Source organism: Falco peregrinus, chromosome 2 (genome assembly GCF_023634155.1).
Source record: "Falco peregrinus isolate bFalPer1 chromosome 2, bFalPer1.pri, whole genome shotgun sequence".
In the NCBI taxonomy this organism is placed as follows: Eukaryota; Metazoa; Chordata; class Aves; order Falconiformes; family Falconidae; genus Falco; species Falco peregrinus.
The window spans coordinates 95,247,309-95,265,234 of NC_073722.1; the positions used below are offsets into that span (position 1 = coordinate 95,247,309).

The 17,926-nt window shown below is 58.6% G+C and overlaps 2 protein-coding genes across 3 annotated transcripts; both read right to left on the reverse strand.

The window, feature by feature from the left end:
• Positions 1-1,938: 1,938 nt before the first annotated feature.
• On the reverse strand, positions 1,939-8,601 carry LOC129783752 (coiled-coil domain-containing protein 63-like). Of its 2 annotated transcripts, none has more exons than XM_055794788.1 (10): positions 8,275-8,601; positions 7,361-7,550; positions 6,111-6,230; positions 5,447-5,628; positions 4,713-4,894; positions 3,977-4,197; positions 3,448-3,522; positions 2,852-3,044; positions 2,279-2,476; positions 1,939-2,096 (listed from the first exon to the last, which is right to left on the reverse strand). In XM_055794788.1, exons 1-10 carry the CDS (start codon positions 8,454-8,456, stop codon positions 1,981-1,983), a joined length of 1,659 nt encoding a protein of 552 aa, XP_055650763.1. In that variant the 5' UTR covers positions 8,457-8,601; the 3' UTR covers positions 1,939-1,980. The 2 variants fall into 2 exon arrangements, with proteins under 2 accessions (XP_055650763.1, XP_055650764.1); XM_055794789.1 differs by lacking the exon at positions 8,275-8,601 and adding an exon at positions 7,690-7,847.
• Positions 8,602-10,892: 2,291 nt separating this feature from the next.
• On the reverse strand, positions 10,893-17,668 carry LOC129783753 (coiled-coil domain-containing protein 63-like). The gene is made up of 10 exons (XM_055794790.1): positions 17,226-17,668; positions 16,313-16,502; positions 15,064-15,183; positions 14,400-14,581; positions 13,666-13,847; positions 12,930-13,150; positions 12,402-12,476; positions 11,807-11,999; positions 11,233-11,430; positions 10,893-11,050 (listed from the first exon to the last, which is right to left on the reverse strand). The coding sequence occupies exons 1-10, from the start codon at positions 17,405-17,407 to the stop codon at positions 10,935-10,937; spliced, it is 1,659 nt and encodes a 552-aa protein (XP_055650765.1). The 5' UTR covers positions 17,408-17,668; the 3' UTR covers positions 10,893-10,934.
• Between the last annotated feature and the right edge of the window lie 258 nt (positions 17,669-17,926).

Genomic DNA, 17,926 nt, shown 5'->3' on the forward strand with positions numbered 1-17,926 from the left:
CTGCTCCCTGCCCCAGGCTCTGTGGAACAGGCACTGGCCCCGTTGCCAGGTCCCACCGCAGCATGGATGGGGTCTCCATTGTGACTGTCACCAAGGGGGCGGCCGGGGCACCCCCACCCACCCCATGGGCAGCGCTGGGAGCCCACGCAAAACAGACCCAAGTGGTTTCCGTGTCCCACAGCCAGCCCTGAAGCATGTGCTCCAGCATCTCCCTGGCTGCATGTCCACAGCAAGCAGAAACCCACATTTTACCCGTTCTTGCTTCCCTTTGCGGTGTTTGAATCAGCCCGTAATTTGGGACTTGGAAGCCTTTTGCTCCAACTGGAAAGCAGCACCCAGGGCTTCACCATCCCCAGCAGCACTTTGGGGCCACAGAGCTGCTTTCCCTTCCTTGCCGGCCCCACAGCCGGCTCCCTGGCCTTCCTACCTGTCTTCCTTGTGGAGAGGCTGCAATCACCACTTCACTGCCATTGCCCTCAGCATCCAGACACCCTCAAGATGCCTGCCGTCGGGACAGCACCAATGGTTGGCACTGCCGGCCTGGGGAATGTCCCTGGGGACAGAGACTCTTCAGGCAGCCCGGTAGAGGGGACAAACTGAGGATTCCTGCCTGCTTCTCTCCCTTCCGTGCAGGGAAGCACACGGGAGCCACGGGCTGAGTCACAAGAGCTGTGATAATCCCTTCCTCATAAGCTGGAGTGCGTGGCCAGCTCCTTCCCAGGGACTCGGCAAACCCAGAGATCCCTGGAGGGCAGAAGCACGAGACAGCGCTGGAGGCTGCAGCAGGGCTGTGTTTTGTAGACCTGGTGTTGCTTACTCAGCTCTGGGATGAAGGGGAACAGAGGAGGTGCTGAAGGTGAGCGAAGGGCATCTGCGGCCCAGGTTGCAGGGTGCGGCCAGTTCAAGGCGATGAGCAAAATCCCCAGCCAGCACATCGCTCCTGAGGTTGCGCTTTGCCGTTATCCCAGAGACTCTGATGAGCTAACAAGCCAGCCATCCAGTTCCAGGCTAATTCACAGCCAGACGGACAGGCTCTGAGGATGCATTTACTTGGAAATGATTTTCATGGCAGAAAGCAGAATGTGGCACTAGGTAAGAAAAATCACAACCGAGGGCAGAGCGATGCTGGGAAGGCACTGAAGCCTGAGGCTCCCGGCGGGGCTGGGGGAAGCTCCCAGGGATTTTCATCCCATTCCTGCATGATCAACAGCTCCGTGGGATAACCCCCACATCTCCAGGGATGAAGCTGTCACTGTCTCGGTGGCCCTGACTGTCTCATACTGCAGATCCCTCCTCTCTGGTTCGCTTCTCTTCACCCTCAGCAGAAATAGGGCCAAAGCTCCAGTTTCTAGTGTGTCTGCGCAGTGCGGCTGTGCCCGGCGGGAGCCCCCGCGCCCTCCCAGACCCCCCTGCCCCAGCCTCCCGGCCCCTGCACATCACCCTCGCGTGCCCTCTCCTCCCCTTGCCTCCTCGGTTCCCAGCGTGGCCCAGCTCCCAGACCCAAACAGGCTGTTTCACGCAGGGCTGGTGGCTAGCAGCCACCTGGTCCCACCAGCCCAGGACCAGCGCTGAGCTCAGCTTTCCTTCAGGCAGCAGAGAGCTGCCGGCTTCTCCCAGCTTAGCAGGCAAAGCCCCGCGAGCCCGCTCTGCAACCCCCCGTGGCCTCACCAAGCCCCTCGGGCAGGCATGGTGCAGGACCGGGACTGTGGTCACCATGTCCCCAGTGCACCATTCCCGCGATGCCCAGCTGCGGGAAGCGCGTGGCGTTGAGCAACGGCAACGGCCCCCCCGCCGGAGAGCAGCTGTTCCCACCCCCGGCCATGGCTGCTGTCAGCAGTGGGCCAAGCCGTGCCGAAATATCAGCCGGCAAGCTTTTAAAGCCCGCAGAAGGTGTTGGGAGATGGAAGGATGTCCAGGGCGCAGAAGCAGAGGGGCAGCTGAGGAGCGGAACTGTTTATTTCATTCCTCCGTGCCGGGCTCTCACTCCTTGAGGCTCTTGCTCCCCTTCTTGGCGGCAGCGGCAGCGTGGCCCAGCTCCTTCTCGCAGCTCTGGAGGACCAGCTGGTGCAGCTGCCCGTGGCCCAGCGGCACCTCCCCTGCCCAAGAAAAGGACACCCGTGTCTGCCGGCACAGGCCTTATAGATGTGGTGGGGTGGGACAGGCCGGTGGGGATTGGCTGGGGAGGAGAGGTGGCAGCGGGGGATTGGCCAGGCGGCCATGAGGGGGTTGTGGATTGGCTGTCTGCCTGGCCGTAGCCCCTCCCTCCCACCTCACTCACAGGCGGCGATGTCGGCGGGGGTGCTGTCCAGGGCGGGGGGCGGCGGGCAGAGCCGGGCCCGATCCATCACCCACGGGAGGCTGGTGGTGCCCAGGAGCGGGCTGGCGAAGGGCTGGGCCGGCTGCGAGCCCTCAGCCCGCGTGTAGCGCAGGACGCTCTCCATCAGCAGGAGCTCGTTGGTCTCCTTCTCCACGAGACCTGGGTGGGAGGGAATGCTGTCCCACAGGGCCCCTCCACCGGGCCCTGCCCAAACGCGGCCCCGGCGGTCTGCTGGGCACAGGACCCATGGATTCCCCCCAGGCAGTGCCGTCAGGCTCCCCAGGGGCGAGGGGTCAAGGCTGGGTCCCACACCCAGAGCCAACATGGGGGCCTGGGGGGTCCACCGGGGTGGTTCTACGTCCCGGTTGGCTCCTGAATTTCCTGGGGATTTGGCATCGCAAATTCCCATTAGGGACACCCGTGCATGACGGGGTGGGGGCAGGAAACCAGCTCAATCTAAACACGGGGCAAGCAGGGGGTGGACAGACAAGGTCTGGGCCATGTGGCAAGCGAAGGCGGGCAGCCCTGACCCACCTAAAATCCGCGTCAGATTCCCATCCGTGATCTGCCCATTTTCTCCAAGCTGCTCCGTTGTCTTCGTAGCATCGCCACCGATTACTTCCAAAAGGGCCTCCACGCCACATTTGATCTGGCCCAGGACTCTGCTGCTCTCTTTGCATCTCTCTTCGCACCAGTTGGCTTCCCTCGTGGTTTCCGCTAGTTTTTCCTATCCGCAAAGGTTTTGCCAGGTGTCACAACAGCCCCCTGCTCGCGCCCCCCCCACCCCCAAGTCCTGGCCAAGTCCAGTCCGGACACTGGAGGCGGCCCAGGAGGGGCTGTGGGATGCTCCCATCCCTGCAGGGGAAAGGCTCTGTGAAGGGGATCCCAAGCTCCCCATGCCACAGCCCAGGCCCCAGGTGCCAGAGAACCAGGGCTGGCAGAAGCCCTGCAGTCACCCTCTCATCATGCACTGGGAGACAGGGCTGCCAAAGCCAATGCAGGGCCCTTTTCTGCCCATGCCTCTCCAGCCGTTGCCCAGAGCGGTGTTGACGGGACCACACTCGCTAGGACACATGCCGGGACACACAGGCTTCTGCTGCCCTGGCAGAGGGAAATCCCGGCTGCCATACCTCCAGCTCCTGCAGGACATGGAAGTTGCTCGTCTCTGCGTCCTCCCGGTCCATCATAAGGGTTGTAATTTCGTTCTGTGTAAACACAAGCACATGGAGGGCATACTGGCTGAATGCTCACCAGATGTGCCCAAGAGAGGCTGGGGACCATCCCTCCACCCTGGGAGCAGGGATATCCCACTGTGACCCCTCTGGGGACCACTGTCCCCAGGGCAGGAGGACAAGTCATGACCCCCCTTCTCACTCCAGCCAGCCCCACTCAAGGCCGAGGCAGCTCTTGGCCCTCCTGCATACTGCTGGGTACACGGTGGCAGCAGAGACACTTTTAGCTCTGAGAACACAGCCTTCTGTCTGTGGGAGTTCTATTTTGGGCTACCGCTTTGCATTCCCCTAATCCCACCCGTGTGGCAGGCTGTGAGCTGGGCTCCGCTGTGAGCAGCGAGGCCGGACACATGGGAGAGGAAAAAAACCCACGCCAGCCCCAAAGCACCAGCTGAGAAAGGGCAGACATGAAGAGCTTGGAAGAGACCTGGACATCCTTGATCCTCTGCTTCATCTTCTCCATCTCGTTCTTCAGCTCAGTGATGTAGATGAAGGAGGCAAAGTTCTTCCCCTCCTTTTCGATGAAGTTATCCACCAGGCGGTCAAAGTTCCCGTCCTCTGCCAGCTCCAGCAGGCGCCTGTAAGCCACCTCCTGGCTCTCGAAGCTCTCCATTTGGCTCTGCTTGGCCCACTGGGCTGCCTTCAGGGCTGAGGGAGAGATGGAAAAAGAGGCCTGGCTGTGCGTGTCCCTGCAGGGCTCCCTTTGCAGAGCCTTTCCCTGCAGGTGCCCTGAGGTTTGGCGTGGGGCCTGGGGCCAGAGGGGCAGAGAGTGTCTTTATTTCACCCAAAACTAAGCAGGGAGCTCCCTGGCCTCATGGGAACGGGGCAAACACGGTGGGATCCTTCCCCAAGAGGACAAAAGGAGCCATAGGGGCAGCTCCCTGCCTCCCCACCCCTCCCTCTGCCCCAAGGGCACCCCAAGACACATGATGCTGGGTGCTTTCACTTGGTTATCACTCTTCATCCTTTCCACTTGTAGGCTGAAGGCTGGGTGAAGGAGCCTGCAGGCAGGGGACAGGTCCCGCCTTTGGGGTGCAGAGCTATGGGGAGAGGTCCCGCCTTTGGGGTGCAGAGCCATAAGCTTCTATACGCAACCCCCTTGGGCAACTCTGCCAACTCCTGGCTTGTGCTACCAGTTGCAGGTATTCTCTCTCATCTGGTACCTTTTCTCTTTTTGGCCACTTCCTCCAATTCCGAGCGATCTCTGCACTTGGTCAGCATGAAGTTTTTTAGTTTGTTCTCCTTTTCTAGGGCACGCTTCCGCTCCTGCAGCTCAACATTGCGCTGGACTGTGTCTTCTATGTGTCTTTTGTTCAAGGCTGCAATCCTTGCCAGAGCCCCCATCCTGAGCACAGAGAGCAGCAGGTTACACCACGGGAAGGTATAAGGATTTGTAGTCCTGCCCATTCCCATGCATCTCTGTGCCTGGCCGAGCAAAACCCCCGTGATGCTGTGCACGCTGGCCGGCTCCCATGCGGATGCAGCTGCGTTAGCCCGAGGCCAGCAGCAGCTAACACAGCTCTGGCTGGGGGTTTGTACTTGGACACAGCACCCAGCTGTGGCAGCCAAGCTCACTTTGCCTGGAGCTGGCTGGTCTCTGCTCCAGGTCTGCTGCACCCTCCCATGCAGGCTGAGATGGGACTCGGGGGGAAAGAGGCTGCTCCATAGGGCAGTTCACCACATCCTGAGAAACATCTGGCATAGGCGGAGTAAACCCCCCTGGAGGTACCGGTCTCCCTGCACTGACCAAGCACCAAAGCCTTAGCACCCAGCTCTAGACAACAGCGGGTGCATCCTCTCTCTGAAGTTGCAGATGGCCTCTCTTTACATCGACACCCGTCGCTGGCATTGCCCACCAGCACCAAGTTTGCCACAGAGGGATCACAAGGCCACGTACCGCTGCTTGTAGCCTTGTGTGCACTGCTCAGCGGCAGTGTTCATCCTTCTCCTCTGCTGAGCCAGCTTCTTATGGAGCTTCAAGGAGAGCTTGCCCAAAAGAGCTTTCTGGATTTGCAGCTTTTCAATCTCTTCTCGGAGCTCTTTGTTTCTGGACAGGATGGTATGGAAATGGACGGTGACCTGGGGAGAGGCAAGCAAAAGGTTTGAAGCTGGTGCGGGACTTGGGGGCGTCAGGTTTCTGCTGAAAGACCTTGACCACAGCTGGGACAAATCTCTTCTCTGAAGTTGCTCCTGTACTATCCCCCTCCCCAAGACAGGGGAGGTAACAGCAGGCTAGGCTGATCATGGCACAGACCAGGAGCTGGTGGTGTCCAAGGCAAGGTGGCTGCAGGCAGCTCAGGTTTATCACTAAACAGGTGCAGACCCTCAGGCTTCTTGGCATGGCCCAAGTGCTGCATTTGGCTCACCAAGCTTGAAGGAGCCTTTGAGATACTCTGGGAGCAAGCAGGCCAGAGGAACGAGCCAGCTCCTCCTTTATGCAGTTTGTCTCAACCAAATGCATCTGCAGCATTACACTTGGTCCTGGCCAAAAAGGGGGTTGCACACAGGCCCCAGTGTGGCCCCACACATGGTCTCCGGAGGTCTGCAAAATGTTTGCTTACGTTGTTTAGATGCAGCTCCAGTGTCTCAATCTGCTTTTGCAGCTGTTTGCTACTGTTTGCTTGCTTCGCCTTCACTGCCGCCCGGTTTTGCCTCGCCATCTTTTTTTCCAGCTCTAGTATCTGCACGTACAGGTTAGAAAAAAGAAAGACAGAAAAAAAAAGTCAGTATAATCTCCACCCCTACGTTCTGGACTCTTGGCAGGACACTTAGCCAAAGAAAATACCCTGTTGACCTGAACTACAGCAACCATGTCATTAAGGAGCTCACAGTTACAGCGGCAGCTTTAATCCCAAGGGATCCCACCCTGCACACTCAAGAAACATACGCTGTAACTAGGAATGGGTTTATTTTCGTGTGGCAAAGGAAACGCAGCTGCCTCTGGAGGGAAATTCAGCAGGTGCTGAAGGCGGCACAGCAGCACTCTGTGCCGAGCAGAAGAGGCAAGGAGGGTGGCTTTTTGGTAGGGGTAGAGTGCTGGCCAGACAGGGGTCTGCGCAGCACTCCCTGGGAATGAGTGGAGGAAAACTTTTGTCAGAAGTGGGCAGCTGCCAGAGGAAATAAATCCATGAGAAGAGCGAAGTAGTTGGAGAACAACGAAGCCGGGGGCAGGTGGGAGAGGTATGACTCAGCCAAGAGATCCCTGATTGAAAGCTAACCCTGTTGCGGAAAACTCTACAGCACATCTAGCACCTGCAAACCACCTGAGCATGTTCCCTGGCTTCCGTCATGGGTGGCTTGTCCAGAGCAGAAAGCTGCAGGGACCTGTCACTTCTGTAGCCCTGGGTTGCCCTGGGCATGCCACCCCACCACTGACCAAACCCAACCAGACTGTCCTCAGGAGAAGTGATGGGACATCCCTTAGATGTCGCTGCTCCTCTATTTCCCATGTCTCAGGCAGCACAACTGACTGTTCCAGTTTTGTCTTTTTTTTTTTTACATGAGGAAAAAAAAAAACCCTCAAGGGACAAGCAGAGGGATGTTGTGTGACCCCAGGCAGGCGCGTGCCATCAAAGAGCAGCTGCAGAGACCCGTGGGACAAGAAGGTGGTTGAGAGTCAGACCTTACGTTTCCAGCCAGTGCTGACTTGAATGGGAGCCTGGCTCTGCCCGCTTGGCATTGTCTTGTGGTTTTTGCCAGGAGACAGCATTATATTCCAAAGCCTGAACCAAGTGCGTTTTACATAGGGTTGACTCTGTGACTCTGCACTGCTCTACCGTGCTCAGCCAGGGAACGCTCCAGATGCTCTTACCTCCTTGTCCAGCTCCGCTAACAGGGCTTTTCTGTCTTTAATCAGGGAATCACACTGATATTTGGTCTGCAAAAGGCCTTGGAGCCCCGTACAATTCCTCTCATCCCGCATCCTATTTCTTGGGGATGGGATCTGGCTCGGCGTTAATAACACCTCTTTGCGTTCTTGAGTCAGCGACGCTATTTCTTTTCTGTAAAAACACAACGACAAATGACCTTTAGCACATCCCACCTGCAATACCGGAGCAAGTCCTCACCCCTCCTCACTTCAGCACCGGGGTCCCCAGATCTCGGCATGGAGGAACTTTCCAAACACAAAGCTGCACTCACTCCTGAGCCTGCATTTGCTGCCTCACGTTGGCACTGTAAGATTTCCTCTTCTCCGCTGCTCTCTGAAACTCTCTCTGCAGTCTCCTGAACTCGGCTTCAGACACCTTTTTTTTCTCCATCGCGGGCACGTCCAAAACCTTCTGCTCCAGAGAGGGCTCTCCCCCACTGCCACAGGGAGGGAGAGCTTGGTCACTTGAGCAAACACGACCAGCAGCGGTAGACAGCAGAGCTGGACACTGGGGAGCGGGTGGATGGCACCACCACCTCCAGCCGTTTGTCACCACCTTCAGCTCTTCGCTGCCACCCAGTATTCATGACGTCACAATATGCCTGACCACCCAAAACACTGAGTCATCCAAACCAACTCCATGAGAGCTGCCGAGCCGCCTCACAGCTTCGTGCCCAGCACAGGAGGGCTACAGAATTAGTCCCCCCACCACCCAAACACTGCTGGCCAAAGCAAGCCTGGCTCCCCACCGCCTGCCCAGCTGACCGCACCGCCACGTTTATTTCTGCAGGGGAGGTCCCCGTGGCAGACCTGCACCTGCAGAGAAGTTCACCTTGGGTTTGTGCTTCACTTTATACCTTGGAGTCCATCGTTTCTTCCAGCTAACTCTGCTGGTTGCTCTGCAGACGCCTCGGGAAGGGGATGATGGAGCCTCTGCGGGGACAGACCTGCTTCCCAAGGGGAGAAATGAAACGCTGGTTAAGGGGGTGTTTGTGTCCCCCTGCCCGTCCCTCAGCACCCGCTCGCGTGTTTGGCACATGAGGAAACCATCACAGACGGCTGCGCGATGAATAAAAGGAGAGCATCCGTAGTGATGTCATCGCAAAACACACTCCTCCTGTTGAGTTTATAAGTAGGGGAAGAACAGATGGTTTGAGCTGTTCCACCCTGTCCAGTACCTGGGTTTCCACAGAAATCCCGGGGAGGCCAAGGCCCCCCATGCCGGCGGGCAGAGCCCCCGGGGAGCGTAAGTGGGGGATATCGCCTGGATTCAGCCCCTGTCCCGCCGCAGGCAGGGAAGGCGCTGGGGCTGACCACGCAGCCCTCACCCCCACCGCTGGTCCCCCCCAGCCCTGCTGCAGCCCCCCGGGCTCCCCTCTTGCCCCCAGCGCTGCTCACCCCACCGCAGGGTGCTGCGGTTCCTCTCCAGCCAGGGGATGGGACCACGGTGGCAGTCAGATATTCCCAAAGAGCAGCCCCCTGCCTCCCACGGGAAGTGCAGGAGAGAGGAGAGCCTGGCAGGGAGCCAGCCCTGCTCCCTGCCCCAGGCTCTGTGGAACAGGCACTGGCCCCGTTGCCAGGTCCCACCGCAGCATGGATGGGGTCTCCATTGTGACTGTCACCAAGGGGGCGGCCGGGGCACCCCCACCCACCCCCATGGGCAGCGCTGGGAGCCCACTCGAAACAGACCCAAGTGGTTTCCGTGTCCCACAGCCAGCCCTGAAGCATGTGCTCCAGCATCTCCCTGGCTGCATGTCCACAGCAAGCAGAAACCCACATTTTACCCGTTCTTGCTTCCCTTTGCGGTGTTTGAATCAGCCCGTAATTTGGGACTTGGAAGCCTTTTGCTCCAACTGGAAAGCAGCACCCAGGGCTTCACCATCCCCAGCAGCACTTTGGGGCCACAGAGCTGCTTTCCCTTCCTTGCCGGCCCCACAGCCGGCTCCCTGGCCTTCCTACCTGTCTTCCTTGTGGAGAGGCTGCAATCACCACTTCACTGCCATTGCCCTCAGCATCCAGACACCCTCAAGATGCCTGCCGTCGGGACAGCACCAATGGTTGGCACTGCCGGCCTGGGGAATGTCCCTGGGGACAGAGACTCTTCAGGCAGCCCGGTAGAGGGGACAAACTGAGGATTCCTGCCTGCTTCTCTCCCTTCCGTGCAGGGAAGCACACGGGAGCCACGGGCTGAGTCACAAGAGCTGTGATAATCCCTTCCTCATAAGCTGGAGTGCGTGGCCAGCTCCTTCCCAGGGACTCGGCAAACCCAGAGATCCCTGGAGGGCAGAAGCACGAGACAGCGCTGGAGGCTGCAGCAGGGCTGTGTTTTGTAGACCTGGTGTTGCTTACTCAGCTCTGGGATGAAGGGGAACAGAGGAGGTGCTGAAGGTGAGCAAAGGGCATCTGCGGCCCAGGTTGCAGGGTGCGGCCAGTTCAAGGCGATGAGCAAAATCCCCAGCCAGCACATCGCTCCTGAGGTTGCGCTTTGCCGTTATCCCAGAGACTCTGATGAGCTAACAAGCCAGCCATCCAGTTCCAGGCTAATTCACAGCCAGACGGACAGGCTCTGAGGATGCATTTACTTGGAAATGATTTTCATGGCAGAAAGCAGAATGTGGCACTAGGTAAGAAAAATCACAACCGAGGGCAGAGCGATGCTGGGAAGGCACTGAAGCCTGAGGCTCCCGGCGGGGCTGGGGGAAGCTCCCAGGGATTTTCATCCCATTCCTGCATGATCAACAGCTCCGTGGGATAATAACCCCCACCTCTCCAGGGATGAAGCTGTCACTGTCTCGGTGGCCCTGACTGTCTCATACTGCAGATCCCTCCTCTCTGGTTCGCTTCTCTTCACCCTCAGCAGAAATAGGGCCAAAGCTCCAGTTTCTAGTGTGTCTGCGCAGTGCGGCTGTGCCCGGCGGGAGCCCCCGCGCCCTCCCAGACCCCCCTGCCCCAGCCTCCCGGCCCCTGCACATCACCCTCGCGTGCCCTCTCCTCCCCTTGCCTCCTCGGTTCCCAGCGTGGCCCCAGCTCCCAGACCCAAACAGGCTGTTTCACGCAGGGCTGGTGGCTAGCAGCCACCTGGTCCCACCAGCCCAGGACCAGCGCTGAGCTCAGCTTTCCTTCAGGCAGCAGAGAGCTGCCGGCTTCTCCCAGCTTAGCAGGCAAAGCCCCGCGAGCCCGCTCTGCATCCCCCCGTGGCCTCACCAAGCCCCTCGGGCAGGCATGGTGCAGGACAGGGACTGTGGTCACCATGTCCCCAGTGCACCATTCCCGCGATGCCCAGCTGCGGGAAGCGCATGGCGTTGAGCAACGGCAACGGCCCCCCCGCCGGAGAGCAGCTGTTCCCACCCCCCGGCCATGGCTGCTGTCAGCAGTGGGCCAAGCCGTGCCGAAATATCAGCCGGCAAGCTTTTGAAGCCCGCAGAAGGTGTTGGGAGATGGAAGGATGTCCAGGGCGCAGAAGCAGAGGGGCAGCTGAGGAGCGGAACTGTTTATTTCATTCCTCCGTGCCGGGCTCTCACTCCTTGAGGCTCTTGCTCCCCTTCTTGGCGGCAGCGGCAGCGTGGCCCAGCTCCTTCTCGCAGCTCTGGAGGACCAGCTGGTGCAGCTGCCCGTGGCCCAGCGGCACCTCCCCTGCCCAAGAAAAGGACACCCGTGTCTGCCGGCACAGGCCTTATAGATGTGGTGGGGTGGGACAGGCCGGTGGGGATTGGCTGGGGAGGAGAGGTGGCAGCGGGGGATTGGCCAGGCGGCCATGAGGGGGTTGTGGATTGGCTGTCTGCCTGGCCGTAGCCCCTCCCTCCCACCTCACTCACAGGCGGCGATGTCGGCGGGGGTGCTGTCCAGGGCGGGGGGCGGCGGGCAGAGCCGGGCCCGATCCATCACCCACGGGAGGCTGGTGGTGCCCAGGAGCGGGCTGGCGAAGGGCTGGGCCGGCTGCGAGCCCTCAGCCCGCGTGTAGCGCAGGACGCTCTCCATCAGCAGGAGCTCGTTGGTCTCCTTCTCCACGAGACCTGGGTGGGAGGGAATGCTGTCCCACAGGGCCCCTCCACCGGGCCCTGCCCAAACGCGGGCCCCGGCGGTCTGCTGGGCACAGGACCCATGGATTCCCCCCAGGCAGTGCCGTCAGGCTCCCCAGGGGCGAGGGGTCAAGGCTGGGTCCCACACCCAGAGCCAACATGGGGGCCTGGGGGGTCCACCGGGGTGGTTCTACGTCCCGGTTGGCTCCTGAATTTCCTGGGGATTTGGCATCGCAAATTCCCATTAGGGACACCCGTGCATGACGGGGTGGGGGCAGGAAACCAGCTCAATCTAAACACGGGGCAAGCAGGGGGTGGACAGACAAGGTCTGGGCCATGTGGCAAGCGAAGGCGGGCAGCCCTGACCCACCTAAAATCCGCGTCAGATTCCCATCCGTGATCTGCCCATTTTCTCCAAGCTGCTCCGTTGTCTTCGTAGCATCGCCACCGATTACTTCCAAAAGGGCCTCCACGCCACATTTGATCTGGCCCAGGACTCTGCTGCTCTCTTTGCATCTCTCTTCGCACCAGTTGGCTTCCCTCGTGGTTTCCGCTAGTTTTTCCTATCCGCAAAGGTTTTGCCAGGTGTCACAACAGCCCCCTGCTCGCGCCCCCCCACCCCCAAGTCCTGGCCAAGTCCAGTCCGGACACTGGAGGCGGCCCAGGAGGGGCTGTGGGATGCTCCCATCCCTGCAGGGGAAAGGCTCTGTGAAGGGGATCCCAAGCTCCCCATGCCACAGCCCAGGCCCCAGGTGCCAGAGAACCAGGGCTGGCAGAAGCCCTGCAGTCACCCTCTCATCATGCACTGGGAGACAGGGCTGCCAAAGCCAATGCAGGGCCCTTTTCTGCCCATGCCTCTCCAGCCGTTGCCCAGAGCGGTGTTGATGGGACCACACTCGCTAGGACACATGCCGGGACACACAGGCTTCTGCTGCCCTGGCAGAGGGAAATCCCGGCTGCCATACCTCCAGCTCCTGCAGGACATGGAAGTTGCTCGTCTCTGCGTCCTCCCGGTCCATCATAAGGGTTGTAATTTCGTTCTGTGTAAACACAAGCACATGGAGGGCATACTGGCTGAATGCTCACCAGATGTGCCCAAGAGAGGCTGGGGACCATCCCTCCACCCTGGGAGCAGGGACATCCCACTTGACCCCTCTGGGGACCACTGTCCCCAGGGCAGGAGGACAAGTCATGACCCCCCTTCTCACTCCAGCCAGCCCCACTCAAGGCCGAGGCAGCTCTTGGCCCTCCTGCATACTGCTGGGTACACGGTGGCAGCAGAGACACTTTTAGCTCTGAGAACACAGCCTTCTGTCTGTGGGAGTTCTATTTTGGGCTACCGCTTTGCATTCCCCTAATCCCACCCGTGTGGCAGGCTGTGAGCTGGGCTCCGCTGTGAGCAGCGAGGCCGGACACATGGGAGAGGAAAAAAACCCACGCCAGCCCCAAAGCACCAGCTGAGAAAGGGCAGACATGAAGAGCTTGGAAGAGACCTGGACATCCTTGATCCTCTGCTTCATCTTCTCCATCTCGTTCTTCAGCTCAGTGATGTAGATGAAGGAGGCAAAGTTCTTCCCCTCCTTTTCGATGAAGTTATCCACCAGGCGGTCAAAGTTCCCGTCCTCTGCCAGCTCCAGCAGGCGCCTGTAAGCCACCTCCTGGCTCTCGAAGCTCTCCATTTGGCTCTGCTTGGCCCACTGGGCTGCCTTCAGGGCTGAGGGAGAGATGGAAAAAGAGGCCTGGCTGTGCGTGTCCCTGCAGGGCTCCCTTTGCAGAGCCTTTCCCTGCAGGTGCCCTGAGGTTTGGCGTGGGGCCTGGGGCCAGAGGGGCAGAGAGTGTCTTTATTTCACCCAAAACTAAGCAGGGAGCTCCCTGTCCTCATGGGAACGGGGCAAACACGGTGGGATCCTTCCCCAAGAGGACAAAAGGAGCCATAGGGGCAGCTCCCTGCCTCCCCACCCCTCCCTCTGCCCCAAGGGCACCCCAAGACACATGATGCTGGGTGCTTTCACTTGGTTATCACTCTTCATCCTTTCCACTTGTAGGCTGAAGGCTGGGTGAAGGAGCCTGCAGGCAGGGGACAGGTCCCGCCTTTGGGGTGCAGAGCTATGGGGAGAGCTCCTGCCTTTGGGGTGCAGAGCCATAAGCTTCTATACGCAACCCCCTTGGGCAACTCTGCCAACTCCTGGCTTGTGCTACCAGTTGCAGGTATTCTCTCTCATCTGGTACCTTTTCTCTTTTTGGCCACTTCCTCCAATTCCGAGCGATCTCTGCACTTGGTCAGCATGAAGTTTTTCAGTTTGTTCTCCTTTTCAAGGGCACGCTTCCGCTCCTGCAGCTCAACATTGCGCTGGACTGTGTCTTCTATGTGTCTTTTGTTCAAGGCTGCAATCCTTGCCAGAGCCCCCATCCTGAGCACAGAGAGCAGCAGGTTACACCACGGGAAGGTATAAGGATTTGTAGTCCTGCCCATTCCCATGCATCTCTGTGCCTGGCCGAGCAAAACCCCCGTGATGCTGTGCACGCTGGCCGGCTCCCATGCAGATGCAGCTGCGTTAGCCCGAGGCCAGCAGCAGCTAACACAGCTCTGGCTGGGGGTTTGTACTCGGACACAGCACCCAGCTGTGGCAGCCAAGCTCACTTTGCCTGGAGCTGGCTGGTCTCTGCTCCAGGTCTGCTGCACCCTCCCATGCAGGCTGAGATGGGACTCGGGGGGAAAGAGGCTGCTCCATAGGGCAGTTCACCACATCCTGAGAAACATCTGGCATAGGCGGAGTAAACCCCCCTGGAGGTACCGGTCTCCCTGCACTGACCAAGCACCAAAGCCTTAGCACCCAGCTCTAGACAACAGCGGGTGCATCCTCTCTCTGAAGTTGCAGATGGCCTCTCTTTACATCGACACCCGTCGCTGGCATTGCCCACCAGCGCCAAGTTTGCCACAGAGGGTTCACAAGGCCACGTACCGCTGCTTGTAGCCTTGTGTGCACTGCTCAGCGGCAGTGTTCATCCTTCTCCTCTGCTGAGCCAGCTTCTTATGGAGCTTCAAGGAGAGCTTGCCCAAAAGAGCTTTCTGGATTTGCAGCTTTTCAATCTCTTCTCGGAGCTCTTTGTTTCTGGACAGGATGGTATGGAAATGGACGGTGACCTGGGGAGAGGCAAGCAAAAGGTTTGAAGCTGGTGCGGGACTTGGGGGCGTCAGGTTTCTGCTGAAAGACCTTGACCACAGCTGGGACAAATCTCTTCTCTGAAGTTGCTCCTGTACTATCCCCCTCCCCAAGACAGGGGAGGTAACAGCAGGCTAGGCTGATCATGGCACAGACCAGGAGCTGGTGGTGTCCAAGGCAAGGTGGCTGCAGGCAGCTCAGGTTTATCACTAAACAGGTGCAGACCCTCAGGCTTCTTGGCATGGCCCAAGTGCTGCATTTGGCTCACCAAGCTTGAAGGAGCCTTTGAGATACTCTGGGAGCAAGCAGGCCAGAGGAACGAGCCAGCTCCTCCTTTATGCAGTTTGTCTCAACCAAATGCATCTGCAGCATTACACTTGGTCCTGGCCAAAAAGGGGGTTGCACACAGGCCCCAGTGTGGCCCCACACATGGTCTCCGGAGGTCTGCAAAATGTTTGCTTACGTTGTTTAGATGCAGCTCCAGTGTCTCAATCTGCTTTTGCAGCTGTTTGCTACTGTTTGCTTGCTTCGCCTTCACTGCCGCCCGGTTTTGCCTCGCCATCTTTTTTTCCAGCTCTAGTATCTGCACATACAGGTTAGAAAAAAGAAAGACAGAAAAAAAAAGTCAGTATAATCTCCACCCCTACGTTCTGGACTCTTGGCAGGACACTTAGCCAAAGAAAATACCCTGTTGACCTGAACTACAGCAACCATGTCATTAAGGAGCTCACAGTTACAGCGGCAGCTTTAATCCCAAGGGATCCCACCCTGCACACTCAAGAAACATACGCTGTAACTAGGAATGGGTTTATTTTCGTGTGGCAAAGGAAACGCAGCTGCCTCTGGAGGGAAATTCAGCAGGTGCTGAAGGCGGCACAGCAGCACTCTGTGCCGAGCAGAAGAGGCAAGGAGGGTGGCTTTTTGGTAGGGGTAGAGTGCTGGCCAGACAGGGGTCTGCGCAGCACTCCCTGGGAATGAGTGGAGGAAAACTTTTGTCAGAAGTGGGCAGCTGCCAGAGGAAATAAATCCATGAGAAGAGCGAAGTAGTTGGAGAACAACGAAGCCGGGGGCAGGTGGGAGAGGTATGACTCAGCCAAGAGATCCCTGATTGAAAGCTAACCCTGTTGCGGAAAACTCTACAGCACATCTAGCACCTGCAAACCACCTGAGCATGTTCCCTGGCTTCCGTCATGGGTGGCTTGTCCAGAGCAGAAAGCTGCAGGGACCTGTCACTTCTGTAGCCCTGGGTTGCCCTGGGCATGCCACCCCACCACTGACCAAACCCAACCAGACTGTCCTCAGGAGAAGTGATGGGACATCCCTTAGATGTTGCTGCTCCTCTATTTCCCATGTCTCAGGCAGCACAACTGACTGTTCCAGTTTTGTCTTTTTTTTTTTTACATGAGGAAAAAAAAAACCCTCAAGGGACAAGCAGAGGGATGTTGTGTGACCCCAGGCAGGCGCGTGCCGTCAAAGAGCAGCTGCAGAGACCCGTGGGACAAGAAGGTGGTTGAGAGTCAGACCTTACGTTTCCAGCCAGTGCTGACTTGAATGGGAGCCTGGCTCTGCCCGCTTGGCATTGTCTTGTGGTTTTTGCCAGGAGGCAGCATTATATTCCAAAGCCTGAACCAAGTGCGTTTTACATAGGGTTGACTCTGTGACTCTGCACTGCTCTACCGTGCTCAGCCAGGGAACGCTCCAGATGCTCTTACCTCCTTGTCCAGCTCCGCTAACAGGGCTTTTCTGTCTTTAATCAGGGAATCACACTGATATTTGGTCTGCAAAAGGCCTTGGAGCCCCGTACAATTCCTCTCATCCCGCATCCTATTTCTTGGGGATGGGATCTGGCTCGGCGTTAATAACACCTCTTTGCGTTCTTGAGTCAGCGACGCTATTTCTTTTCTGTAAAAACACAACGACAAATGACCTTTAGCACATCCCACCTGCAATACCGGAGCAAGTCCTCACCCCTCCTCACTTCAGCACCGGGGTCCCCAGATCTCGGCATGGAGGAACTTTCCAAACACAAAGCTGCACTCACTCCTGAGCCTGTATTTGCTGCCTCATGTTGGCACCGTAAGATTTCCTCTTCTCCGCTGCTCTCTGAAACTCTCTCTGCAGTCTCCTGAACTCGGCTTCAGACACCTTTTTTTTCTCCATCGCGGGCACGTCCAAAACCTTCTGCTCCAGAGAGGGCTCTCCCCACTGCCACAGGGAGGGAGAGCTTGGTCACTTGAGCAAACACGACCAGCAGCGGTAGACAGCAGAGCTGGACACTGGGGAGCGGGTGGATGGCACCACCACCTCCAGCCGTTTGTCACCACCTTCAGCTCTTCGCTGCCACCCAGTATTCATGACGTCACAATATGCCTGACCACCCAAAACACTGAGTCATCCAAACCAACTCCATGAGAGCTGCCGAGCCACCTCACAGCTTCGTGCCCAGCACAGGAGGGCTACAGAATTAGTCCCCCCACCACCCAAACACTGCTGGCCAAAGCAAGCCTGGCTCCCCACCGCCTGCCCAGCTGACCGCACCGCCACGTTTATTTCTGCAGGGGAGGTCCCCGTGGCAGACCTGCACCTGCAGAGAAGTTCACCTTGGGTTTGTGCTTCACTTTATACCTTGGAGTCCATCGTTTCTTCCAGCTAACTCTGCTGGTTGCTCTGCAGACGCCTCGGGAAGGGGATGATGGAGCCTCTGCGGGGACAGACCTGCTTCCCAAGGGGAGAAATGAAACGCTGGTTAAGGGGGTGTTTGTGTCCCCCTGCCCGTCCCTCAGCACCCGCTCGCGTGTTTGGCACATGAGGAAACCATCACAGACGGCTGCGCGATGAATAAAAGGAGAGCATCCGTAGTGATGTCATCGCAAAACACACTCCTCCTGTTGAGTTTATAAGTAGGGGAAGAACAGATGGTTTGAGCTGTTCCACCCTGTCCAGTACCTGGGTTTCCACAGAAATCCCGGCGAGGCCAAGGCCCCCCATGCCGGCGGGCAGAGCCCCCGGGGAGCGTAAGTGGGGGATATCGCCTGGATTCAGCCCCTGTCCCGCCGCAGGCAGGGAAGGCGCTGGGGCTGACCACGCAGCCCTCACCCCCACCGCTGGTCCCCCCCAGCCCTGCTGCAGCCCCCCGGGCTCCCCTCTTGCCCCCAGCGCTGCTCACCCCACCGCAGGGTGCTGCGGTTCCTCTCCAGCCAGGGGATGGGACCACGGTGGCAGTCAGATATTCCCAAAGAGCAGCCCCCTGCCTCCCACGGGAAGTGCAGGAGAGAGGAGAGCCTGGCAGGGAGCCAGCCCTGCTCCCTGCCCCAGGCTCTGTGGAA

Coding starts and splice junctions, on each gene's coding strand:
- LOC129783752 (XM_055794788.1), bottom strand. CDS start 8,456: ATGTGCCAAACACGCGAGCGGGTGCTGAGGGACGGGCAGGGGGACACA. Junction 6,231..7,360: donor TAGCGGAGCTGGACAAGGAG/GTAAGAGCATCT, acceptor CTGTACGTGCAG/ATACTAGAGCTGGAAAAAAA. Junction 3,523..3,976: donor AGAGGATCAAGGATGTCCAG/GTCTCTTCCAAG, acceptor GTGTTTACACAG/AACGAAATTACAACCCTTAT.
- LOC129783753 (XM_055794790.1), bottom strand. CDS start 17,407: ATGTGCCAAACACGCGAGCGGGTGCTGAGGGACGGGCAGGGGGACACA. Junction 11,431..11,806: donor GAATCTGACGCGGATTTTAG/GTGGGTCAGGGC, acceptor CCTCCCACCCAG/GTCTCGTGGAGAAGGAGACC. Junction 11,051..11,232: donor CCCCGCCGACATCGCCGCCT/GTGAGTGAGGTG, acceptor TTTCTTGGGCAG/GGGAGGTGCCGCTGGGCCAC.